Source organism: Synchiropus splendidus, chromosome 4 (assembly GCF_027744825.2).
Source record: "Synchiropus splendidus isolate RoL2022-P1 chromosome 4, RoL_Sspl_1.0, whole genome shotgun sequence".
Classification (NCBI taxonomy): domain Eukaryota; kingdom Metazoa; phylum Chordata; class Actinopteri; order Syngnathiformes; family Callionymidae; genus Synchiropus; species Synchiropus splendidus.
Window position 1 is genome coordinate 12093853 of NC_071337.1, and position 25904 is coordinate 12119756.

At 43.3% G+C, this 25904-nt stretch overlaps 3 protein-coding genes and 1 non-coding gene across 18 annotated transcripts in view; 1 reads left to right on the top strand and 3 right to left on the bottom strand.

Annotated features, from left to right (window-relative positions):
• The window catches only part of LOC128756812 (focal adhesion kinase 1-like), a 36217-nt gene extending 22650 nt beyond the window's left edge, over positions 1-13567 (top strand). For 5 of the 15 annotated variants that reach the window (XM_053861499.1, XM_053861510.1, XM_053861507.1 and 2 more), the window contains 26 exons: positions 36-143; positions 581-698; positions 962-992; positions 2180-2244; positions 2459-2545; positions 4348-4365; positions 5762-5818; positions 7835-7855; positions 8316-8413; positions 8491-8575; positions 8647-8747; positions 8844-8959; positions 9101-9201; positions 9573-9662; positions 9725-9929; positions 10015-10126; positions 10204-10278; positions 10347-10445; positions 10521-10625; positions 10695-10757; positions 10845-10884; positions 11479-11582; positions 12255-12410; positions 12478-12558; positions 12653-12738; positions 12805-13567. In XM_053861499.1, the coding sequence (XP_053717474.1) occupies positions 36-143; positions 581-698; positions 962-992; positions 2180-2244; positions 2459-2545; positions 4348-4365; positions 5762-5818; positions 7835-7855; positions 8316-8413; positions 8491-8575; positions 8647-8747; positions 8844-8959; positions 9101-9201; positions 9573-9662; positions 9725-9929; positions 10015-10126; positions 10204-10278; positions 10347-10445; positions 10521-10625; positions 10695-10757; positions 10845-10884; positions 11479-11582; positions 12255-12410; positions 12478-12558; positions 12653-12738; positions 12805-12925 (2343 nt within the window). In that variant the 3' untranslated portion in view covers positions 12926-13567. Of the gene's footprint in view, positions 1-35; positions 144-580; positions 699-961; positions 993-1582; positions 2098-2179; positions 2245-2458; positions 2546-4347; positions 4366-5761; positions 5819-7834; positions 7856-8315; positions 8414-8490; positions 8576-8646; positions 8748-8843; positions 8960-9100; positions 9202-9572; positions 9663-9724; positions 9930-10014; positions 10127-10203; positions 10279-10346; positions 10446-10520; positions 10626-10694; positions 10758-10844; positions 10885-11478; positions 11583-12254; positions 12411-12477; positions 12559-12652; positions 12739-12804 lie in introns of those variants that run through there. The other 10 variants (XM_053861503.1, XM_053861508.1, XM_053861506.1 and 7 more) reach the window with 8 other exon arrangements.
• A 190-nt stretch (positions 13568-13757) lies between these two features.
• On the bottom strand, positions 13758-13830 carry trnav-cac (transfer RNA valine (anticodon CAC)). The gene has a single exon. It is a non-coding gene; the product is annotated as a tRNA-Val (tRNA).
• A 754-nt stretch (positions 13831-14584) lies between these two features.
• Positions 14585-16450, bottom strand: rplp1 (ribosomal protein, large, P1). Its single transcript, XM_053863268.1, has 4 exons — positions 16241-16450; positions 15892-15966; positions 14785-14896; positions 14585-14709 (listed from the first exon to the last, which is right to left on the bottom strand). The coding sequence occupies exons 1-4, from the start codon at positions 16310-16312 to the stop codon at positions 14627-14629; spliced, it is 342 nt and encodes a 113-aa protein (XP_053719243.1). The 5' UTR covers positions 16313-16450; the 3' UTR covers positions 14585-14626.
• A 239-nt stretch (positions 16451-16689) lies between these two features.
• On the bottom strand, positions 16690-24033 carry clptm1l (CLPTM1 like). Its single transcript, XM_053862471.1, has 18 exons — positions 23838-24033; positions 22908-23123; positions 22736-22830; positions 21969-22158; positions 21689-21876; positions 21438-21516; positions 21190-21307; positions 21025-21119; positions 20699-20783; positions 20293-20396; positions 19503-19568; positions 19291-19341; positions 18515-18597; positions 18412-18446; positions 18258-18313; positions 17873-17917; positions 17665-17780; positions 16690-17590 (listed from the first exon to the last, which is right to left on the bottom strand). Exons 2-18 carry the CDS (start codon positions 23070-23072, stop codon positions 17506-17508), a joined length of 1656 nt encoding a protein of 551 aa, XP_053718446.1. The 5' UTR covers positions 23073-23123; positions 23838-24033; the 3' UTR covers positions 16690-17505.
• Between the last annotated feature and the right edge of the window lie 1871 nt (positions 24034-25904).

The window sequence follows — 25904 nt, forward strand, 5'->3', positions numbered from 1 at the left end:
CAGCCTTTTTTGTCTAATTCTTTCAATGTTTTCAGCCAACCCATCTGGCCAACTTCAACAAAATTCAGTCCATCCAGTATTCTGCCGTGGAGGAGAAGGACCGGAAAGGCATGCTGCAGCTGAATGTAGCAGGAGCCCCTGAGGTACAAATAATAAGTCATGTTTTGTTGCCTCGCGATGCACAAACACAGAAACAAGTTGATTAACAGTGCAGAGTGCATTCCAATTTTAAAGTACAAAGAGCTGAAAATGCTTTCAACTTCAGGAAAAACACAATGATGCATGCGCATGCAGACACGCACACACACACACATATATATATGTATATATATATATATATATATATATATATATATATATGTGTGTGTGTGTGTGTATATATGGTATATGCTGACATTACAAGGGTTAAACTCTTGAACATTCAAATGCCACTTAACTGCAAAGCATCTAATGTTGTACGGGTTAAGTGGCAGATGGAAGCCCCCCCCCTGCACCATCCCACCAGTGAGGAATCCCTCTGTGACAGTGTGACTGATAATGGCTCTTTGTAACTGGACACTGTGTGTTTGTGTGTTTGCAGCCTCTAACTGTTACGACAGCCTCACTGACCATGGCAGAGAACTTGGCTGACTTGATTGATGGCTACTGTCGACTGGTCTCCATGGAAACCCACTCGTTCATTGTGAGAGTTCAAAAAGGTATGATACCTTTGGTTCCTTTGAGGTCGGTAAAGCAAAACACATGCAGTTATGTGTTGCATATTTTTGTATTGTGCTGTCCACTTATAACGGCACACATTTATTATCTGTTCTGCTGCTGTGCCAGTTGTATTGCTATCCACTTGGGTGATGAGGTTAATATTATTATGTTTATACTTTTAAGTAAAGTAAGTAAACTGAAATGAAAATGTCGACTGTCTTAAGCAAGTGTTACTAACGACGATGCGTTTTTCATCCTCTAGAGGGAGAGAGAGCACTGCCTTCCATTCCAAAGTAAGTATTGTTTTTTATTGGAATTGTCAGTAAAGGGTCAGTGAGACTAATGGGACAGAACAAGTCATGGAAACATTTTTTGCTATCTATGATGTGACTGAGCTGATTCATTTGAATAGTGACCTGTAGCATGTTGAAAATCTCATTAGCTGAATTTTTGTCACCTTTAAAGTGTGAGTTTACTGTATGATTGTGGTCATACTTTTTTGTTGTTCTCTATCCATTTCAGATTGTTTGGTTTTATATACTAAAGTTTGGTGTTTCTAAGTTGTAAACAACTACTATTGTATGACAAGTTAAGTATTACGCCTGTTGGCGGACTTCGATTTGGTTAAGGAGGTGCACAGGAGCACAAGAAGCCTAAACGAGGTATTATGTGCATGCTCAAAAAAAATTCAAATAAATAAATAAATAATTTGCGAACTACATCGTCCACAGAACCGATATCGCTGTTCAAGTGCGACTGACACATATGCTATCAACTGGCATCAGTAACCTGCACTCTCTACTGTAAAATGTTTTGGATGAATGAAACCACACATCATTTTTAAACTACTGAGCTCTGAAATGGAGAACACTGTTTCATGAAGCCTCACCACCCCAGCACTAGTCAGGGTGTCTGTACTACTACTACTACTACTACTACTACTACTACTACTACTACTACTACTACTACTACTACTGTGGCAGTGTCTTCATGTTTCAACATCCAAAGATTAAGTGAGAAGACAAGCTGGACCACCTGACCTCACAACTGCCTGTCTTGCACTGTGGTCTCTCCCTCTCCTTCTCTCTTTCTACGCTCTGCACAAATAAGGAGATATACGGAGGAGCCAAATATTTTCCACTTGGGTTTTCATACTGCAGTTGTGCAGTCTCCTCCTCCTCCTCCTCCTCCTCCACTACCACCAAGGCTCTTTTTCCTCCAACATTTCTGCCCCTTCTTTCTGTTGTGGTCTGAGATTTAAAGGGAGTTGTAAGACTCAGTTGAGTCAGAGAGGGAGAGCGGAGGAGAGAGAAGTAATTGAAACCTTAAGACTTTATTTAGTGTGTTTGGTTTATCTCCTGAAGACCGCTGTCCACATGCGGAGACAGCTTTATCTCAGTAAGATCTTTTGGCTTTCTACTCCTCTGTCAGTATTTCCTGTCTAAATGAAACTCTTTTGTTTGTTTTTTTTTTTTCACAGATTGTCTAACAATGAGAGAAAGTTGGAGGCTGTACGGAGTGGAGTGAGAACTATTTCAGTTTCAGGTAAGAAGGAACTCCAACATCTCTGAGAATACAAAGATCTCCTGTTATAAGTTCATTGATGTTCACCCAGTTCAATTTTGTTTCCTGCAGTATTTTACTGCTTTCTTCTGTCTTTATTTCTCCTACCATAATTGTCTCTAAACCTGTCATTTCAGTTTACCTTTTATTGTTTCTTCTTTTCTTGTTGACCCGTCTCCTGTCCTGATTGGCTTAGACATGGTGACATCGCCACCTCCAAAGCCAAACAAGGAGCGACGTTTCCTCCTTCCCTTTGTCTTCTGTTCTGATTCACCTCCCAATGGTATACCCACTGAGATTTAGTAGAGAAAATTTCTGGAATGGTTTTCTCAATATTGTCTGAATATTGCTGGTTTGTTGGTGTGACTTAGTTTGAGAGAATCGAATGATTAGAAACTCAGTTGTGGATGTGCGCTGCAGCTGTGTGAAGTCCCTCTGAACAGAGACCTGACATTTATTGACTGAAAATAACTTTGCGTTCCTCTTATTTGAAGTTGCTGACTTAAAGCATTTATCAAATGTATTAAAGAACATTAACAGTGTTTTGTCTTCTCCTCCCTGGAGCTCAATAAAGGTTTATTTTCAATTGATATATTTTGGTATTGAAAATAGAGGGCAGTGACATACTTATTTTCTCTAAACTCACGTTCTAAACTCATGTTTTTGGTCACTCCTTTGTCTCTCATTTAGGGAAATGTGGCGTGAACCTTACATCGAACCTACTTTTATATAACAATGCCGTTTTTGGTCAACCATAAGCTAAGTTTAGCAATGATGATCAAGATCAAAATGTATGTGAAAATGTATATTTTTGCTTGGAACAGCGATTGTAATTGGCTGTGTTCAAAGTAAGACATAAAAAATGTATTTGCTCTTCAGCAATGACCCAAGAATTGCAGTGTTACAGGTCAAAGCTAACCTGAGATTACTGTCAATGAAACTTTCCAACATTTATCATGTATCCAGTCAAACCAGAGCTGTTCATTTAAAATCATAGACCCTTATCTTAACTATTAAACTGATGCAATATTCAAGGCAGAAGGCACATGCAACACAGCTAGTAGGTGAGTTTGTCCACGTGGTCCAAGTGGCCCAGCCAGTCTTCATCTGGAGGTCAGACAGCTGCTTCTGGAATCAGGACAGTTTGAGAAATAGATCATAAATCTGGGCAACAGCTGCTTTGTTGTTGACACTTGAAAGGATGATCAGTCTTTTCAACACAGGAGTCCAAATGTGATACTAATTCAGAGCCCACGTTGCACATGGACCAAAAGAGACTTGTGTTTGGTGAAGCAGTTTTTGTCGTCGTGTAAGATCCTGAAGTGGTCACCCCAAACATTAGATTTGGGAAGGAGTGCTCTGATTTGTTCCTACCAATCCTTCCCTCTTTTATGTCTTTGTAATACCATCCATTGATTGATGTGATCTGCAGTCTTCAGACAGCTCATTTAGTCAGAAGCAATGCCGCTATTATATATTGGCTTGTTTCTGCAGTGGTGCTGTTGTACGAGCTGAATAATAAAGGCAGTCATCCTCAGTTTTCTTTGGAGCTATATGAAGAGAAAGACCAGATTGAGTGGGTCAGACAAAGCTGAAGAGCATTTTGAGGACCTTGATTCAACTGTACAAATACATAACTTCATGAACCTAATATCTGTAGGAAAGTGTAGGTCAAAAGGTGATGTGATAAACAAACGCATGTGTGTTTTTGTTTTCTAACGTCGATTCTAAATGGCAGATTAGGCTGCGAACATATCCACCACTGGAATGTCAAACCGCATCCTCTGTTGTTCCAACTTAAACACAAATATTTGTAGCTCGACAGAGATTAGACTTTTTTTCCCTTATTATTGTCCTTTTCTGTTTCTTGTCTCCCTGTCCTTGCACCGAATTTGTTTTTAACACTGCATATGTTGTGAGTTTTTTGACTAACTCCTCTCAAATGTTTGGCTTTGCAGATGTTACCACATCATGTTTCAAGACCTCTTATGCATTAACCTCCTTTCTCTCTGTCGCTTTCTCTCTTCCTGTCCATTGTGTCTCCTCTGCTGCTCTTCTGCCTGCATGCTCTCCTGGACCCTGCAGAAGATCTTAGTGGGGATGGTAAATCAATCTCAGTTATCAGACTAGAAAATTCACTGCATGCTTGCTAGATGTACAGTGGTGGAAAAAAAAAATCAGACTCTCATTCCACTTTATTTATTTTTTGTTTTGTTTTGAACACAGTCTGTTATTTGTTCATTTTGTGAACTGACAAATTAAAACAGTTAGAATTTTTATTTTCTCGTAAACAATATATTTATCATTTATATTTGTGCCTGTATAATGCAAGCAGAAAGATTTTTCCGATAATGTTTGAGAGGGTGTCTGAAAACCTTTTTTTTCCCCACTGTGCTTTGTGAGTTTGTTGTCAGTAGTGCTGCTGCAGTTTATTGTTACATGTTGCTATTCTGAATCATTTTCTTGTGGTCAAAACCATATTTTACTATGGGCCAAAAGTAAACTAATTTAAGTCTGACTGGTTTCATTTTCAATTTATGATAATTGATTATTGTTGCTTCTAGCATACGGTCCCAAAAAAAAAATCTAATTTACCACGAAAGATTTTTGACAAAGCACTGACCATAACCATAGCAGTAGCACAGACACACGTACGTGTGTTGAGTGTTTAGAAGTTAAAAAAAAACCCTCAATTTTTCTGTTTCAGTTCTTAAATACCATGATAAATTCCCTCCATATGTTTTTGTGCTCATCAAAAGCTGCAACACAGCAGCCTGAAACATTTCAAATATTTTCTTTGGACGGACATATTGTGTAGCAAAGAAAGTATCGTTGCCAAAGCAGCTCCTGTGTGTTTTTCAGAGGAGCAGATTAATAAAGATATTTAAGATCTGTTTTTGTAGCTCACCTACCAGCGCGTTTTTCATATAAGCAGACCTGGAGCTTTGGTGAGCGGTGTTTTATACATTTAAGGATATGTTCTCTATGAGCTCACATGAGAGCAGATGTTTAACTTCTACCCTGAACAGCTGAGTCTGCACGCTGATTTTATTTTAAACACCACCATCTGGCCAGGATAGACTTGACTCATCCTTTACTCCTTTTTTTTTCTTCCTGCTTGACTTGGATTTATTCACAAAGTAAACTGTGTCATGGGTTTAAATCACCGCTCAGTTCTGCTCTCTCATCTGTGGGCCTCCGTCTTTCATAAAAATGTTTTTCCTCTTCTGCATCATCACAGCGAGTGCCTGCAACTCAGCTGCTCGACTTTAGATATGCACGACACATGCTCAGGCGGCACACCAGACCAAATGTGTATGTGAGAGAGTGTGGAGTTTAGTAGGTAGTCCTAAGACCGAGAACAGAACCACCACCACTGTAGCTGCTGTAGCTTCTCTGTTTTGGTTTGTAGAAGTAGATGCATGGCTACGAGACTAGAAATCTAGGTCCCGCTTCTCATGGTCAGATTTAATCATAGTGTGTGTTTCTAATTTTGCAGAGACTGATGACTACGCTGAAATAGTTGATGAAGACGACGCATACACCATGCCCTCCAGTGAGTAACATTTTTCTTTCTTTTCAACAATTTGTGCATATAAAAACCTTTGTCTTACTTAATACAATTAATGAAATGAAAGATGGGACCAAGGAGAAATGTTATTTTGAAGTGATGGTAAACTAACTTTGAGACGTGTTGGTAAGCACATTAGAACGCGTGTATGGTTTTTAGTACTTTCAGAGTACTCAAATTTTGCTCTTCTCAATGAGGTCAATGGGAAAGCAGGTTTCAGTAGTGTTCCAGAAGCCATTCAGAGCAGGAGTAAGGTATATTTGAAGAACAGAGTTAGGGAGGCTGGATGGATGAATGCTTGGCGAGGTCAGGAAACATGTTGGATGAAAAGCAGGGAAGAAGACGAAGACAACCGTTTGAGGTTTGGATGTGATAAAGGAGGTATGAAGAGGAGGAGTGTGGCCAGGGTGGAGACATCAGATCGGTTCAGGAGACTGACACGCTGTGACAAACCCCTGACAAGAATTCCAGTTTGTGACCCAAATGGGCACCACGGTCACCCAAGCCCAAATTTGCTGACTTATATAAACAGTTGGCCGCTGGTCAGGCTGCACCGCTCTTCGACATAACATCCAAAAGTGGAGCAACATCTGTGAAACTTTAAAACCCTGACTGTATCAAGTTGCCTTTATATCAAAAAGTGTTGATGTTTTCTCAAAGGCAGAGTTTCTGATTGCATGTTGCTCGTGGTTTCTCTACTCTGTCTCTTCCCTGTCATTTGAATATGTTTCTCCGACTTCTCCTATTTTCGTCTGCTCTCTTTCTTCCTTTGCTTCCTCTAAACACATTTCTCCTGCTTATTATGACTTTGTATCTGTGTTCGTGTCAAGGCGCCTATTGAATGTGTAAATATTTAAAAGAAGCCGCGCATGTCACAGTTACACAACTCGTGGTTCCGACTTACTTTTCGGAGAAACCATGCGGTGCATGTCCTTGTTGTCGTCCACTTTGGTTAGCTGTTGGCTCTTAACAATATTTGTCTGTGCTGCTTTTGTTTGTGTTGTACCCTGCCAGAAGTTGTTGGGTTCATAAGTGCTTTGTGGAGACATTCATTTGAAGAAAATTAATTTGTGGTTTCCTTTTGATGCAAGACAGATGTGAGGAGCTCGAAGTTTAGATGTTTGTGGAATGTTGAGTCTGGAATATTTGAATTTGTGGTAAGATTGAGAAGATTTGGTTTGCTGCATTGGTTTTGCTGAGTGGACATACTCAAGAGTCTGGGGATTCTTTAGGGCAGTGGTGTTGAACTCTTTCACAGTGAAACCAAAAGAAAAAATACTGTTGGGTCAAACTAGTTTAACGTTTATTTAATTCTCAGAAACTTGTTTAATCAGGAGTACAAATTTTCTTTACTCTAGGACTTGACTGGGCCATTATAAAGAGACATTTTGTGTGTGAAAGTGTGTCGAGGACCCAATCGAATTGTATTGTGGGCTGTATGTGGCACGCAAGCCTGAGGTTTGACCCCATTCTGGGTATTCTGAGCAATTTATCTTAGCTTTATTACAGTGTGGTCAAAGGTACTATGACTTAAGATCTCTCTCACTCACACACACACGTGCATGCAGGTTCACTTGGGAAAACTTTTATTATATAAATATATATAAATTATTTTTTTTAAATACATAGTTTTGCTGTATGTACATGCCAACTTAACTATTTACTGCACCATTGTGTTATGCATTTTCAAATTTGATCGAATGTCTCTCCTCTTCTGCTGAAAAGACTGGTGCACCACTTAGGTGTTGGATGTGAGTTTTTTGGTATAGGAAGTATCTTTTTCTAAAAAAAACAACCTAACAAACCAAACAAAAAAAAGGCTTTGAATGTGTGTCGTGTGCACAAATGGCCAGTGAGAAACTGGGTCAGATGAGAAACGCCACATTTATCTGTATAAAGTTTCCAGGTTTTTTTTCCCCAAACTATTTTGATCACTGAGCAGCTGCTTGTCGCTTTGCTTTTTTCATCTTTCTTCCTCTTTTTCCCCTTCCGCAATCCCAGTGAGCTATGGAATAGTTGAAGGTAAAACTCCTTGACTTCTTCACGCTTCTGCACTGCAGTGCCTACTTGGTGATTGTGTTTTCCTGCAGCACTGAAAACATATTTTAAAGGGACCGTTCGACTGCTGCTGTATGTGTGTTGGAAAGAATTTGCGAGGAGACATCTGGAAATTGACTTGGAGGAGCCTGACAATAAAAATATGAAACAATATTGAAAAAATTTTCCAGTCTTCCTGCAACAAGTCTTTCGTTGCTAGTTATGTCTTCGATCATATGTCTGTGTCGCTGTGTTTTGCTTTACATAGGAATCATTTGCACTAAAAACTGTTTTTTATTTCTTCTCAATTCTTCATTTTAAGATCCCAAACAGCATATTGTAATATTTAACTTGCCAGTATGGTGTAAGAATGATCATGTGAATAGGTTTGAACACATGGTACATGGTTTCTTCATCCTTGTGCTGCGGTCTTTCTCCTCCTCAGCGCGGGACTATGAGATCCAGAGAGAGAGGATAGAGTTAGGTCGCTGCATCGGGGAGGGTCAGTTCGGAGATGTTCACCAAGGAGTCTACAACATCCCTGTAGGTGCAAGTTCAGAAGACGATTTGAAGGGATTGAAGTAGAAATCTGGTTTCAAATGTGCGCTGCTCTCCTCTAGGACAAACCTTCGTCACCTGTCGCCATTAAAACCTGCAAGAACTGCACTTCAGACAGCGTCAGAGAAAAGTTCCTCCAGGAAGCACGTAAGACCCAAACAAGTGACCCCTATCAACTCTGACCTCTTCATGCTCATCAACTCAAGTCTTTCCTCCAGTAACCATGCGTCAATTCGACCATCCTCACATCGTGAAACTGATCGGAGTGATCACAGAAAACCCTGTGTGGATCATCATGGAGCTGTGCACACTCGGGGAGGTTTGTATGGAACACATTTGCTTCAGTGAGACCAAAATAGAGAAGGTGGAAGTGTCATGCTTTTTCCCCCAACCTTCTGTCTTTCCTCTCGTAAAGTTGCGGTCCTTCCTTCAAGTGAGGAAGTACAGTCTGGACTTGGCCACTCTAATTTTGTATTCATACCAGCTGAGCACAGCGCTGGCTTACCTGGAGGGAAAACGCTTTGTGCACCGGTAGGTGAAGTTATGGTCACTAACCCGCCCTCCCCATTGGCATAGTAGTCGTAGTTATGACTGCAGTATTAAATAGTAAAGGTACATGAATGAACATGTTAATAATTGATTGACATTATTTGTCTCTGTGTTCATTGTCAGGGACATCGCAGCACGAAATGTGTTGGTGTCTTCAGTGGACTGTGTGATGCTGGGAGACTTTGGTTTGTCCAGATACATGGAGGACAGCTCCTACTATAAAGGTACTCTAACCAGGAAACCCTCATGAAAATGAGGTTTACTTTGTCTGTTAGAGAAGCGCTTTAGCACCTTCTACTGTTGAAAAGGTGCCGTCAGTTTGCTCTTTTCTGCCGTGAACATCAAGGAAGAATCACACTCGGTAGATAAAGCCATTAAAATAAGACTGGTGTGCGAGAGCAGGTAGTACACAAAGACGTTTTGACTTGAAAGTTTGCTACCCTTGACTTTGTTTATGTGATGGATGACGTGAATGTAACATCCCTAATTCTAGGGTCCATTGATAAAATGATGAACTAAAACTGTTGAAATGCAGTAACAGGTCAAAGAAGTGTGAGAAGGTGGTGAGTTATACAGTATCTTTCTCATCCCTCAGCCTCTAAAGGAAAACTGCCCATCAAGTGGATGGCTCCGGAGTCGATCAACTTCAGGAGGTTCACCTCTGCCAGCGACGTGTGGATGTTTGGTGAGTTGGTTCTGTCCCTCCATGTGGTTCTGAGTGTCACGTGTCTTTGCAAATGTGTGCAGGCGTCTGCATGTGGGAGATCCTGATGTATGGCATCAAGCCCTTCCAGGGGGTGAAAAACAACGACGTGATCGGCAGAATAGAGAACGGCGAGCGACTGGCCATGCCTCCCCAGTGCCCGCCCACCCTCTACAGCCTGATGACCAAGTGCTGGTCGTATGACCCCAGCAAACGACCCCGGTTTACCGAACTGAAGACGCAACTCAAGTAACTGAAGCTCATTGGATTCTAGTGCGTCATAAAAGGCGTGAAGTCACTGAACCTTTCTGCTCTTTGTGTTGTGTGTGTGTAGCACGATACTGGAGGAGGAGAAGCAGCAGCAGGAGGAGAGGCTGCGGATGGAGATGAGGAGACAAGTCACCGTGTCCTGGGACACCGGTGGTTCTGATGAAGCTCCACCTAAAGTACAAACAACAAGAGCTTTTTATGAGCCCAGACTGTCAGAAAAACCTTCATGGTCCTGTTCTTCTTCTGTTTGCAGCCCAGCAGACCAGGGTACCCCAGTCCTCGCTCAAGTGAAGGCTTCTTCTCCAGTCCCCAACACAACCACTTCCAGGTGAGTCCAGCATGCTATTGAGCTTGTATCAAGTGAGTCTAAAACTGACCTTTCCATTGCTGCTCCAGTCGTCTGCTCACGCTGGTGTTGGAAGCGTCTTCCCTCCTGCTGACGCCTGGAACCAGCTGAGGCCGGAGCACACGGCTCTGTGGAGCACTGACATGGAGGTGCTCACTCCCTTTACATTCCACTGTAAGGCATGTTGGTGGAACAGGAGCTTCACGCAGCACGTTTGTCCTCAGGAGGGTGTCAACGTCAGCCACCATCTCATCGAGGAGAGGCTGATGATGCAGCAGCAGCAGATGGAGGACGACCAGCGGTGGCTGGAGCAGGAGGAGAGTCTCATGGTAGATCATGTTCAGACCTTGGTCAAGTTACGGTGTTGTGACTTGCTTTAAAGTTCATCGACGTTTCAGAAGCCGGAGACCAGAAACAGCAGAGGAAGCATGGACAGGGAAGACGGCATGTTGCAAGCCCCGGTCAGTCAGTGGATTATTCTGGCCACCTTTAGGTCTTGGACCGCTCTGGAGTTGATGACCTTTGACCTGCTGTGTTTCCTTCCTCAGGGTGGTTCTCAACACATCTATCAGCCCATTGGAAAGCCAGGTGAGCAGTTGTTCAATAACCAGTGCCTTTGTCTCCATGTAGCTTCACTTTCTGGATTAAGAGATTCCCTAAGGTAGAAAGTCAGATGTTTTTAATATCATTGATTCCGTTTTTAACGTTACTGTTTTATGCCCTGACAGTGACAGCAGTGTGAAAAGTGCACCGTTTGAAATAAACCAAATTCATTGAAATACATTTGGTGAACTATCATTTTTGACTTGTTATTCGCACCAAAGACCTTTATGTGAAGGACTTTTGGCATCTCCCATTGGGCTAGATGTGAGCAGGGAGGTTCAGGTGAAGGAGGCCTTTCTCTCATGAGACCTGTGATGATCTGGTGAGCCTTTAAAGGGTGCTCATTTACAGAGCTCAGAAGGTGGCGCTCTTGCATTCAAAGTGTCGTGAGGTTTCATTAAAATAGTTGCTTGTAGCCAAAGATTTTTGAGCAGACAGCGCCATCTATTGAGCTCTGAAAATATGGACTCTTGATTCACGACGCTTAGGCTGGTTTCTGTAGGTCTGAGAACAAAGCAGAGTCATGTCTTAATATTGAATGTGCAGAGTCCTTTAAAAAGACTTTAATTTTTTTTCCAGAAATTGTTGCTCCTCCAAAGAAGCCTCCACGCCCCGGAGCTCCAGGTCACCTGGGCAACCTGACGTCCATCAGCTCCGTGGAGAGCTACAATGAAGGAGTGAAGGTACATTCACAATGGACAAATAGAGTTGTGCAGTCGCACACAGCTCCAGACAAAGAGCTACTCGCAGAATAACACGTTGTAACACATTCATCACAGACACACAAATACTTCTGTTACTTTTGTGTAAAATCCAAAACCTTTTACTGTTGCTCTCAACGGACACCCATTTAATATTAGCTGTAAAATCGGATGCATGCAGTGTCGCCCCCTTGTGTTTGGCTTTGGGTTAACGTTCTGTCCCTCTCCTTCATCCTCCTCTTCTGCTGGTATTAATTCTTCATGTCACACTCTCATCTGTCTTCCTATGTTCTTCATGACCTCTCCCCTCCCCCGGTAGCCGTGGCGGGTAAGCTACTCCGTGTCTGCGTTTCATGGTAGCGTAGCTGGCGTAGAGCGTTTTTCTTCACCAGAGACTGTTGACTCAACATAAACCCTGGTTTCAGTTCAACCGCGTCTCTGGCTATGAAAAACAAAGACTAGACTAGAAGCTCATGTAGTGTAGCGCTCGGTCATGATAGTGGAGTGTAGTATCTGGGGATTTGTGTATGAAAGTAATTCACTCAGTGTGTTGCTTCAGAAACTTGAGTTTGAATGTTTCAGTGGGGAGAAAGGGTAGCGTCCTCAGGTGCACTAACAGGATCAGGATGGTCACGGTGTTCCATGTCGCTGCAGTTGCAGCCTCAGGAGATCAGTCCGCCGCCCACAGCCAACCTGGATCGCTCCAACGACAAAGTCTACGAGAACGTGACGGGCTTGGTGAAGTCGGTGATCGAGATGTCCAACCGAATTCAGCCGGCAGCCCCGGAGGAGTACGTCCCCATGGTGAAGGTGGGAGCCGCACGCCACAGACCTCTGTGACGTCCAAGCACTGAGCTTCCTTCCTTGTGTTTGTCAGGAGGTGGGCCTGGCTCTGAGGACGCTGCTGGCTACTGTGGACGAGACCATACCTGTACTGCCGGCCAGCACTCACCGAGAGGTGAGGCAACACACACACGCTTCACTCTTCACTCTTCGGTCCAGTCATGTTATATAGGTGAAGATTTATAGTCCCCCGTGTGTCTTGACTGCAGATCGAAATGGCCCAGAAGCTGTTGAACTCCGACCTGGCTGAGCTGATCGCCAAAATGAAGCTGGCCCAGCAATACGTGATGACAAGGTGAGGCCCTCCAGATGCACCCGACAGTGTTCACTCCAGCAACTCTCGCTCTCTTCGTCCCCACAGTTTACAGAAAGACTACAAGAAGCAGATGCTCATGGCGGCTCACGCGCTCGCCGTCGACGCCAAGAACCTCCTGGATGTGATCGACCAAGCGCGACTCAAGATGATCACAAACCAGCATTAGCCCACGGAGGAGGTCTTCCAGCACCGGAACACGGTGCCGGTTATTGTATTTTACTTTTGTATCGCAACACACTACCCTCTGTCAGTACATATCTGAGCTCATAACATGTGTATAAAATCTATTTTATTTAAGTAGCAGTTCAGCGGCTCGTATGAAGGATGGACTTGTTCAGCAAAGCACAACTGGAACTGAGGAGCCGAGGCCAGGAGGGCCGTGAAGACCTTTTTGGCGGTGCATCGTTGTTTTTCCAGCTGTGTTATACAGTACTTACTCTCCTCACTATATCGTCTTCCAGATAAAACACAAGAAAAGAAATGTATCGTTTTAACAGAGTGTAAAAAAGACAAACGTATAAACTGAAATCCACTGATGAAAGTTGTGTATTGAATTTCGTCTGTTTTTATAATCTTCATGACATCCAACGCTCACAACTGAAATATCGCTGTGATATTTTTTCACTGAGAACTTTATAGTAACTCAACTGTACAAATTGTTATTAGCCAAATTTGTTATTTATGAGAACTTCGTATAAATGAGAGTTTTGTAGAAGTGTGTGAAGGTCTCAAGCCGCCGTCAGATCAGGAGCCATTTTGTCATAAACAAGTTTCCTCTCAGTGGTTTCCCTGGAAGGAATTTCACATGAACAAAATAAACATTTTTCAATAAATTACTTCTGCGTTTATTGTGAGTCTGTGTCCCATGTGCCTGTCCTGTTGCCATGACATGATCGCCAACTCTGTTTCTCCCCAGGGTTTTAATGTGTAGGTTCTCGTCACACACACCAGTTTGGTTATGTGACTGAAACCATCGAAAGAAATACGCAAAAAAACTTTGTTTCCGCCCGGTTTCGAACCGGGGACCTTTCGCGTGTGAGGCGAACGTGATAACCACTACACTACGGAAACCGCTGGTGGTAGACGGGGATGAACGCCATATATGAACAGATATTGAAGCACTGTCGACCCACAACAGTCGCTCACTTGCTCCAGAGCAGTTTATAGAATTATCAGCCGTTATATTTTACAGAAATGATGGCTTCAGACGCCAAGGGCGTCACGTGACCTTGTTCAAGATGGGACATTTCGTGTGTGAACCAAACCTTTGCCCACTATTACGCGATAACACGGCAGGGTTCTGTCAAACTGCATTATGAATTACAAAACAGACGTTGTAAAATCGCCGGTTACCGAGTGCCTTTTTATCTACTAACACGACAGCGCCATCAAGCGGCGGAACACGAGCCGTTAATTTTTCAACTACATTTCTCTGACCATCCAGAGTCCGGTTTGACCATCGCTCGCTCTGCTGATCACGTCACAGCGAGGTCCACACACACAGGGCACCAGGCCCAACACGTGTTGCCGGCCACATGGACTCAGGCCTTGTAGACCTCAGCAGAAGAGCAACAGGACTAACCGCCCGAGATGCTTGGTTTATATGGTTGCAGTAATTTGTGACAATGAATCCAGGGTTTCACACATCACTCGTGGCTGTCAGGACAAATTCATGATTTCAGACTCCATGTACCAGGATGACCTTTGAGTCCAGCCCATAAAACTAGCAATGCACATCTGCAAACTCCAACACTGTCTCAAACAGGAGAGAACAAAGTTCAGATCAAGATCAACTAGGAGATAATGAAAGACGCCAAGTCAGACACGATGTTTGTATTTTTTTTAATCTCTTTTCTAAGAAAACTCTTCACTCGAAGAGACCGAAGCCCATGTCGTCGTCGGACTCCTCAGACTCCTCCTTCTTGGCTTCCTCCTTGGCCTCTTCCTTGGCTGTGGACACGAGCACACATCGACGTCAGACCTCCAACGAGAAAACCCTTCGACTGGAGGGCGACAGATGTTTACCTGGTGCGCCACCAGCTGCAGGAGCAGCTCCACCGGCGGCAGCAGCAGGAGCAGCTCCACCTCCAGCTCCGACGTTGCAGATCAGCTGGCCGATGTCCACGCTGGACAGCGCCTGGTGGAGGAGGCAAAGACACCTTAGAGACGCATTGCTTGATCGAGTCAACACTGTACATCATGTGGCCAAATAAATTCAGACATTCAGATAACCCACAGTTGTTGGACCATTCTTCCTTGGTCTTCAGATGATGCTGCTGCTACCGCTTAAGTCACAGCTTATGTGCGTAGCCCCTAAGGGGACATGACCAAAAAAAAAGTGTTGCGAGATCTCGCAATACTGTGACGTTCTGGGTTTATGCTACTGTTCCTTTAAGAGCGAGATGCTGCGCTGGGGGTGAGACAGAGTTCTGTTTTTGGGGAGTTGAGGAGAGCAAGGAGCTGCAATTGTTTCCGTTTTCTGGAGACCACCATACAGTGTTTGAGTGAAGTCAAAAAAGAAACTAAACTACAGAACGGCTGTTTCCGCTACTACCAGCAGACGCTACAATACTTTTGCAACATCTCACGCCGTTCAAATGTATTGATTCAGCTGCAAGGAGGACTCATGGAGAATGATCAAAACCATGCTTGCGACAACACAGACTGTCCTCATATTTTAATCAAATTTTGAAATAAAATTCAATGAAACTTCACCACGGATGCTGACTCGCCATTGGTATGGTGGTTTGAACCGTCACTTCAAACTAGTACTGCAAGGAGTAACTTTTTTTTTTTGGTCATGTCCCCTTAGGGGCTCCGTACTTTTGAGTAACAGCCATAGTAATACAAAAATAATTCTATTATACGGTGATGCCAAAAAACAACCCGTCCAGATCCAATTGTTACTTGAAGTACATCATCGATATTAGGTGTTTGCACTGTATGACAGTGTCTGCTGCTGGTGACAGGTTGAATTTCACCATTGTAGAACTAAGATGTCACAGCATCTGCTCACCACAATGATAAACTGGAGCCAAAATCCGAGTCCCAGACACTGACTTCAATGGAACACAAGCATGTGGATCCTACATCACTATAACATTGTCATGGGTGAAGCCATGCAGGACCCACCTTGGCGAACAGACTGGGCCAGAAGGGCTCCACAGAGACTCCTGCAGCCTTGATCAGGGCGTTCAGCTTGTCCTCCTGCAAAAGAAAAAGAGCATTGAACTTGGAACACTTTCAACGGTCGCACGCATTCGGCGTCATAAGCAACGCGCGGCCTGCTACAGCGCACAGCCATGCTAGCCGGCGAAACCTCAACATTTAGCGCTCTATATTTGTAATATGTTCATGGAGGACCGCAGGCGACATTCGGTTCGGACACATAAGCCACACATTTGGGCCCATAACAGCATAAGCGGCACGGACGGTTTAGCCAACATTAGCGAAGAGCTAACGCTCAGCTGCGGCTACTCACAGTGACGGTGACTTCATCGTCGTGGAGGATCAAAGCAGAGTAAATACAGGCGAGCTCGGACACGGAGGCCATTTCAGAGGGTAGGTTTTATGCGTGTAGCGGCGGATGCCTAATACAAACGGTGCTAGTCGCCGGATTGAGGGCCTTAGCTTCGGAAGAAGAACCGAGCACCTTAGGCACGAGAGCTTGCTGACAGCGGGAAAGGGACAGGAGGAGGCGGGGCTTTAGTATTTATACCAAACGTCAGTGCGGGGCGTGACGTCATGACGCATGCGTCGCCATCACACACCAACACGCCTCAACTGGATTGTAAACATTTTCTGAATGAAATTTCACACTACGCGATTTACAATACAGGCCAATTTCTTCGGCGTCTTTCAGTTATTCTTGTTTACTGGGAAACGCTGTAACAACGTTATTTTACTGTACATAGAACCACAGACTTCAGTGTTTCCATTTTATTTCATCTCAATGAAAAAGACACGCAGAAGGTTAAAAAGATCTCAAGGCAGACTTCAGGCACATCGCTGCTGCATTCACAATATCCTCATGAACAACAATAATAATAATAAAAATTGACAATGAATCGGTTCACATGTGACAAGAGAGTGAATACTTTCAATTGAATGTCTGGGTAACATCAACGCTGAAGGTCTGGAACAGCCTCAACATTTGGCACCGTCGCATGACGCGTTCCTACAAAAAATCCGACAACAACATGATGCGCTTGTCACTTAAGTCACTCCGCTTCCTTCATATTGAAAAGTAAAACATTATTCTGCAGGATTTAACGCCACCAAGTCATTTTCCTAATTTACATTTAAAAGATGATCTCCAAAACACATCTCTGATGCGAGTCAAAGAATTACGTCTACAACCGAAACAAAACTGAAACGTGGCAGGTTCAAAAGTGATAGTAATCCTGGGTGAAGGATGTAGGCAACTGGACATCTTGGAACAAATAGTTCTCTTTATCTACGCCATTAACTTAATTGAACTCCATGAAAAAAAAAAACAACTATTCATTTCATTTCAACATTTGCATGGTTCAATAACAAATGGAATGTGAGCAACTTATAAAATACAATTAATGTAAAAAAACAAACAGTTTGAACTCTGTAGCATTTCAGTTTTTCCATTAAAAAAAAACAAACTTGTTTGATCTCTGAAAGTGAAAACCATGACGGACCACTCGCGCGGTTCTTGAAACAAGTACCACAGGTCGGAGGTCAGGCCCAGCAGATGAGTCAGGATGAGTTTCACCCTCAGTCCTTGTGAGGCTTCTTTTTGGGTTTGTCGTCGTAGGAAATGCCATATTCGTTCACTCTTGTCTTGTCCACGGGGTAGAGCCTGAAAAAAGGAGGGATGGTGCTGAAGTGATGACTCGGCAAGCATCACAGTCACCCAAGAGGAGAGCTGGTTACCATCTCTGATAGAGATAGATGAGGAAGACCACGTCGTCCCTGAAGCAGGCCAGTCTATGCGACGTGGGCATGGTGATGATGAAGGCAAACACGTCGTCAATAAATGTATTGAAAGCCTGCGGCAGAAGAAAAAACAAAACAAAACACATCCCATGACCAACACACACAACCAGCTGAAATATCCAGCAGCGTGGATGAGGACGTGTACCTTGTACATAAAAGCCTTCCAGGGCAGATGAGCCACAGATTTCAACTGTGGAATGAAGAAAAATGTTGAGCGTCAGTCAGGCAGAATAACAAAACAAAATACTGCCATCTGGTGGCGGCAAATCGACAACACACGCTTCGTTTCATTTTTATTTCAAGACACGCTCACGTTTTAAAGGCGTGAGCGCCACAAAAAATTCAACAATTGACTTGGCTTCTTTGTTATTCCTACTATCATTATAATATCAGAGTATATGTGCATCACAAAATAACTATCTGATAGCTTAGAAAAACACCCTCTTGTCACCGAAACCCATTTCTTTAAATTCAATAAACAACACTAAAGCGCTGGACATGTTAAAAAGAAGTCAAGTGTTTCCACACACCTTGTAGTTGACGAACAGCTGAGGCAGCATAAAAAGGAAGCCAAACGCATAAACACCTGGAACATGGAGAAACCGTCAGCACACCGTTCTCAGCAGAGTGGACCAAACTAAGTGTTGAAAGAACAGGTGGTAGAAAGAGTGGGATGTGACGTACCGTTCACTAAACTGTTGATCAACCAGGAGTACCAGCTGCAACACAGGGGAACAGAGGGGGTGAAATTCTGAAAGACATGGTGAGTCAGCATCTCTGAACGTACCTCTTGTAACGCAGGAAAATCAGGGCGTACAGAGCTCCGCCAATACACAGCGGGTAGAGGAGGTAGGACAGATACTTCATGGCCTGCAGGGACGCAACACAAAAACATACTTCGAATACAGCAAAACCATAGGGTGTATTTGACACCTGTTGTGACGCTCCAAAAAACATTTGTGTGTGTGGGCTTGTTTATCCTACTCAAAACACTATCCTTGTGAGGACCATATGACATTGTTGGGAAATTTGGCTGGACCCCATGAGGTTAAGCCACAATTTGAGGATGAAGACTTCAACATATCTGGTTCATTACTATAGGGTTTAAGTTTGGTTGGGAGTCCGGGTTAAGGTTAGCCATGTGTTTTGGATGGTTAGGTTTAGGGTGAGAGGCTGGGGAAAGGGTTATGGCAATGAGAAACATCACAATGTCACCACAAAGATGGCAATACAAATGTGTGTGTGTGTGGGGTCCTTGTAGATGCTATACTTATGGGGATCAATTCTTGGAAACACACCTACTTGTGGGGACCATAAGGATTTGTGGAGACATTTTGTCAGTTCTACAAGTTCAAGCCTCAATTTGAGGATGAAAACATCCAAATAACTGGCTCATGGTAATTGAATTTATGTTTGGTTCAGAGTCCTGTTTGTGTTCAGCCATTTGTTTTGGATGGTTAAGTTTAGGGTGAGAGGCTGGGGAAAGCATGCAAGTCATTGAAATGTCCCCACAAAGGATGAGAATAGACTGTGTGTGTGTGTGTGTGTGTGTGCGCAGCTTACCAGAGTGTCGTACTCTTCTGTTCTCCTCTCTGACTCATCTAATTTGCCAAACTGAAAAACCAGTAGACACAGGTGAGGCCACTGTTGACCAGTGACTCAACAGTAAACACAAAGACTTTATGGCTATAATGATCCTACAGACAATAGTGGTCTGGCAAAATATGCTCCTGAGATTTGAAGTGTGGTAACAGTCGGCGGTAACAGTGGCTCACCAGGAATGTTGGCTTTCCTGTTTTCCAGGACACCTGGATCTTGAATGCCTTCTTCACTTTCCAGACCTGCAATGACAACAAGCAGCACATCACTTATCCACAAACATCTATGGATGTTGAAACTCTCACAGCGTCACCCAAACGCTTCGCATCCTTCCCTTTAAACATGACTTCTTTTCTTGCTATTCTTCAATTGATTTCAACACTTTTTCACACTACAGGAACAAGAACAAGGCTTCGATCACGCTGCGCTGTGCTGTTTCGTGCCCAAACTGTATTATTATTTCAGCTTTCATTATAAAATGACACTTCACATTAAAGTTTCAAAGGTCTTAAATCATATGTACCAATTCTATCAACAAAAAAGAACCAGACTCCCTTTAAAAACAAGCTTGTCGCTTGTTGATGACATCACACTACACATGGCTCGGTGGTGGCCAGTACAGTACGGTCAGCAAGGATTTAGCCCATGTAATAACAGCACAGTCGAGGCATCATTTCATGTTGCTGGACTGAGCTGAACGTGTTGATGCCTGAAGTAGAACAACAGGGTTGTTGAGTTGAATTATCCAGTTCAGGCACCGCTGGGTTCAGTGTGTATTCAGCCGTTTCTTATACCTTAGAAGGTATAAAGTTACTTGTAACACAAGATGATGAAGGTTAGAGGTCTGGAGAGTGTAATGCTCTTGAGATATTTCTGTTTCAGTGATGTCAATGCAACATCCAGCAGGCCACCCATGCTCACAGGGTCCACCAACCCTCGCACAGTGACTCTGCCTCGTGCCCTCACCTCAATGATGGTGCCGATCCCTGCAGGTATGAGGACCAGCAGACTGGTTTGCTCATCGAAGAGATACAAGAAGATGACAATGGTGCTGAAGCATCGCCACAACACTGGAACACAAGCAAACAATGCGGTCAACTGTCACACGCGAGCTGAAACAAGCTGAAAACAGCAATCCTATCAGAGGGACTGGAACTGTCAGTCATCCATCTTTAAAATAGTTGTCATTGACTATACACCGAACACACAAGGACATTAATGTGATGTTTTTTTGGATGAATTTAATGAATTTATTGAAAAAAATGGTAAAATTAACAATGGAATTCAGTGTTCAACAATAAATATTTTTAGCACCACTAAAGTATCAAACAGTATTGAGGTCAGAACGGTGCCTACAGTAACCAAGAGCTACCTGCTTTGCTGGACATGCCCACCATGCTTTTCTTCTGCTTCCAGAAGCTGATGTCATTCTTAAAGGCCAGGAAGTCAAAGAGAAGCTGGGAAAAACACAGAACAGATTAGATACTAAATTGCAGAACATTCGGTATTTTTCAAAATTTCCTCAAAAGAATACGCAGTTTTGACTGTGTACATGAAAACAAGCTCAAGTATTGTAATGTATTCTTCTGATTTGGAAGGTCATTCAAAACATTGAACATTCTAATCTTTAATATATAGAAATAAATACAAAGTTGCACAGTGAAAAAGGCGACCAATGATTGAAATAATATGACTCACGTGGAAAGCTGCCACGAAGAAGGTCAAAGCCAGGAAGTACAGGTTTGTGTCAACGAAGATCCCTTTAATCTCATCTGCATCCTTCTCTGTGAAGCCTGCGGGCGAGTTGAAGCAAACATGGTTGAGTTCGTTGCGGCTCCACGTGAACTTGAGCCTTGATCGTACCGAATTGTTGCAGGGAGTAGACTGCATCCTGCATGTGGATCCAGAATCGGAGTCTTCCTAGAGAGATGGAGTCGTAGCTAATGGTCAGAGGGACTTCTGTCGAGGTGCTGTTGATCTCCTGGGAAAACAAAATCCATCGTTTTTTTAAAGATCGAAACCACACTTCAGTATGAATGGATCAAAACTGAAAGGAAAAAACAACCAAAAAATGGAACAATTCAGTAAAATAGATCTAAAAAAACATGTACCGCAAGATCCTTGACCCGGTTGCTGAGCTCATCTACGAACAGCAGAGGTAGGTAAACCATCTTCTTCCCATTTTGATAGCTGAAAGGAAGAAGTTTACTGTTAACAAATATGATATTTTGATCTCAGCTTCCAGTCCCTGCACAGACATTCCTCAGGTAATAAGGTCAGACTCTCAGCTCACGTGCCAGCGGTTTAAAAACACTACAGCCTGCAGGTTTCTTCTCCAGAGGGGCAGGTGAGTGGCTCTTACACTCTGAGGTATCTGTGCACGTCCGCAGGCAGGGATCCTTTATCAAAGACGAAGTGATCACTGACGATGTTCAGCGTCAGTCTGGATCGCCAGTGAGAAACCGGACGATCTAGAGCGCTTGCTCCGGCGCCACCTGAAGCTTTCGACTTCCCGTGACCAGCTTTCTTCAGCTGGGCTTCTGCCTGGCCCTGAGAGAGCAGAGACTGTCGTGAGTGCTGGGATGGAACCATGAGACAGAGACAGAGAGAGAGAGAAAGAGAGTGTGAGAGTCCCCACGAACCTCTGACTCCTCGTCCCCGGATATCAGGGAGATCTCGGGCGGTTTGGGAACCATGTAGGTGGTGAGCTGAGCCACCAAGTGGACCTGACGTGAATCCTGCCAGGGAGAGACTCCAGCTTGATGGAGGAAGATGATTGCATAGAGAGTTCCGTTGTTCCGGGTCTTCTTGGGGAGGGAGACGTTTATAATCCTGCGCAGAGGAGACGCTCGCTTCAATATTCCATTATAGTTATTGCTCGTACTTGGCACAAGACAAACACAAATGAAAAGAACGACTATTGTCCGATCGGTCTACAAGTGTCACATCCAAAATGATACTAAAACAAAACAATCATAAATCCATATCTTCCCTTTATTCCACCACCAATGTAGAGCAATGTATTTTGCACTATTATTAGAAACAGATGCGTTGCATCCTGTTGCACCATCCAAAACAAATCTTGCTCTCAGGTCTTGTCAAGTGGTCACACGGGAATGGTTTCGCAACCGTTCCTGCCATTTCTGCGGTGCCACCATTAGTAGCTGAAAATCGACGGTAGAGTAAGTCAATCATGTTTTTTAAACAGGTGCCAGCGCAGCAGTGGCCAGCAACCAGCAGGATGGAAAAAATTCGGCAACAACACCACAATGGCAAGACGTGAAAGCTTGGGAACAGTTCACCTCAAAACGTGTTAAATAAAACAGTTAATAATTGTTCCCCGATGGAAAGTGTCACCAATAAAACATATCTTAAGTCAGAGAACCTCAGGGAAGTCCGTCTCACAAACCTCTCAAACTTGCTCTCGATATCAAAGACCTCCTCTTTGTGGATCAGCGTGTGTCCTCCCTCTGCTTTCGGGTGCAACGAGCTGTAGATGCTCAACTGGAGCAGGAGAGAATAACGCATGATGAACAAACTTTGAACTGCAGGAGAGATCAAATAACTTAGTGGAAACTCACTTGTAATTTGGGGTTCCCTGCCAAAAAGGGTGTGATGCAACTCTCGCTCCTGGGGTCGTCACATGGCTTGGTGTAGACGATGCCGTACATCACCCAGCAGGTGTGCAGCACGTACACCACGAACACCCCGACGATGAGGGTGGTGAAGGACGTTTTCAGAAACATGGCGCCGACTGTCTTGTTTCACACAGGGAGACAGGAAGCTGAGCCATGCGCCTGCAGGGACCAAGAGGGGAAGAAAAAACCAGAGGTATGAATCAAAACACCTCCATATGCTGGGAAACAAACTCATCTCTGACACAGTCAGCATACAAGCAAAGTTGGTTTGGCAATGAAAACAAACAAGGGAAGAAAAAACTGATTTAACAGCTGCAATACAAATATTTTATCACCCAATATTTACCCGAATAAAATCCACACGCAACGTTTTGAAGACTAGATAAAAGCTATTTTAACTGAATTCAGCAAACATAACATGAAGGAAAGAACAGGTTAGATTTGATAGGCTTGAAAGTGAAGTGACTACTGTAACTAATACACACAAGTTAGGGTTGTTGACTTAATCTCAACTACACTCCACTGTGCAAAGGCCAGCACTTAAAAGATTTGTGGTTCACCACGAACAGTAATCCTGCTGTTCTGAATGAGCCACACTCACAACACTTAGCACGGGAGGTAGAGCCTATATAAACACGCTTGTAGACACGAATTGGGAGAATAGATATGAGGATATTTTGCTTATATAGCGACACGCTCGCATCACAACAGTCCAAAGATGAGACCCATTTAGGTGTTTATTCAGTGGTTATGAATCGGTTATGACATACTGTAGAGCAAAATAAAAAACATGGCAGTTGTTTCTAAGAGCTGTAACTAGTTTCGAGCAACAATGCTGTGAAGTAAAAGAGGAATTAACGGAGTGAAACTCACCGGTGCTGCCGGTGACAGAGTCAATCTCAGACGGCGCTGACTGTCAGACTCTGACGCGGAAGTGAAAGCGCTCTACGCATCTTGTCTTCTCTCGGTTTGTGAGCGAACAATTCCATCCATTAATCCGACGACATCACCATCCCGTGTGTTTACGGCCAGACTCAATTGAAGCAACAGGACGGCGAGGAACTTCCGCCCTCCACTTCCTGGTTTATGATTGAAACGAGATTTGGTGGCATGATCGCGCGAGAATAGAGCTCCTTCAATTACGTGTCAGTAAAATCGAAAGGAACGTTCGAAGTACGTTTATTATCAACGCCACGACAGCGAAATACATTTGCCTCAATAAACTAATTATTGTCATCTTTTTTTTACAATGTCATATACATTTGCTGTTCATTAGAAAAAACACCTCATGAAAAAAATAATTTATATGAATAAATGACGCTTTTGCACGCAATTCCATTATACTGTTTCCGGTACATTAGATACACAATAAGTGTCATTTCGTCACACATTTTTGAGAGATTTAAAAGAGTGAGCAGGTCTTGTAATTTCTTATTTTCTCTTTTTCATAGATGTTAATATTTCCTTTTGTGTCTGTGTCATGTTCCTCATGTTAAGTAGTGTGTAAGTCACTCAAAGTAGTTTCTTTTACCCCCCACAGATTATTTAAGATTTTCATTTTGTTTGGTAGTGAGTTCCTTTTTTTTTTTTTTACTTAGTATTCCTTCTCGGCCTTTTTGTTTTTGTAGTGTTCACATTTTTTTTTCTTCGCCCTACCTTCATAACTGTGCATGAAAGAAATTGTAAGTGATACGAACAGTTCAAGTGAAACATAACATTACGGGTATTTGGTAACAAAACGTCTAATCTAATATTAGTTAGAAGGAAGCACAAGTATAATTGTGATGCTCATATCAGCACTTACAAGACAATGGTGAGTGAATTATTTATTTTTTCATTTCACAATCCGTTCCAGACGGCTGTTCGAGAAGGGAATTGTTCGAAATCTGAATCGATTTTTCCCATTATAATGAATGGAAAAAGAAATAATGCGTTCCAAGCCTTAAAATAGTCTTTTGTAGGAGTGAATGTCGAGTGTCTGCTGCAGGTGCGCTGTTCATCTATGTGTGTGGCCGCTGCATGTGGGAGGGGTTGCCGAGTGAGTGACGTCTCTCCAGAAGTGAAGAGGTGCCCGGTGCGTGTCCAGCTCTGAATGTGCGCTTCTGTGCAGTTTGGCTGTGACAAAGTCATAAACCAAGTCACGCTCTGTCCCAGACTCGCCTCATCCCTGTCCCAGCTCCAGCCCACAACATCAAACCCTGGCGTGTGTTCTCCAGCCTCGGAGGTGTGGAGAGCGAGCACCTCCCCTGTGACACTCTACCACGGTCCAGTGTGGAGACAGGAAAGGTTTTACACCTCAATATGAAGAAAAAACAGTCAGTAAATGTAACGGGGCGCGTCTGCATACAGAGGCTGCGTTATACACAATAACAGAGCGCGCTGTGGGTCAGCTGATCGGTTCATGCACGTTATGTTTTTTCCGGGTTATTTCAGGGGTGTTTGAGTTCAGATTTTTCGTTTGAAATCCGAAGCAAAAAAATCTCTACATTTTTGTTCGAATTACAATTTGTTCGAATCCCGAGATGTTCGAAAAATGAGGTGCCACTGTATCTACTTTTTTTTACCCTTTGTAAGACTATTCAGAAATAAGTGCTTTTCTTTTAACAATCTGTGCACGCTTGAGGCTGTAATTCATGTTTGGAGGGCAGCAGGAACATGCAGAACCCAGTAAAAGCGTATCATTGCACCTTTTAAAAACATCCTGTACTTGAGGGCTATGAATGCGATGAAGAGGGTTTAAATATAGCAACGGAACTGAGGTTAGACCTTGTGCGACTCAATATTTTCCACGTGGTGAAGATGAGGTTGAAAGGATGCAGTGAGGGAATGGGACTTGAACACAACCGGTCGATAAAATTGCCATTACTTGATCAACATGATCTTCAACCATTTCATTGCTTTAAAATAGCTGTTCAACTTCACATTCCTATTATTAGATCC

What these genes read in the sequence shown, in the direction of transcription:
- rplp1 (XM_053863268.1), bottom strand. Translation starts at nt 16,312, where the DNA reads ATGGCCTCCGTGTCCGAGCTCGCCTGTATTTACTCTGCTTTGATCCTC. An exon ending in ACGATGAAGTCACCGTCACT is followed by an intron (nt 15,967 to 16,240) that starts GTGAGTAGCCGC and finishes TTTCTTTTGCAG; the next exon opens with GAGGACAAGCTGAACGCCCT. An exon ending in GGCCCAGTCTGTTCGCCAAG is followed by an intron (nt 14,897 to 15,891) that starts GTGGGTCCTGCA and finishes CTCCTCCACCAG; the next exon opens with GCGCTGTCCAGCGTGGACAT.
- clptm1l (XM_053862471.1), bottom strand. Translation starts at nt 23,072, where the DNA reads ATGTTTCTGAAAACGTCCTTCACCACCCTCATCGTCGGGGTGTTCGTG. An exon ending in GGGCATGTCCAGCAAAGCAG is followed by an intron (nt 20,397 to 20,698) that starts GTAGCTCTTGGT and finishes CTTGTGTTCCAG; the next exon opens with TGTTGTGGCGATGCTTCAGC. An exon ending in GGAAGGCTTTTATGTACAAG is followed by an intron (nt 17,781 to 17,872) that starts GTACACGTCCTC and finishes CTTCTGCCGCAG; the next exon opens with GCTTTCAATACATTTATTGA.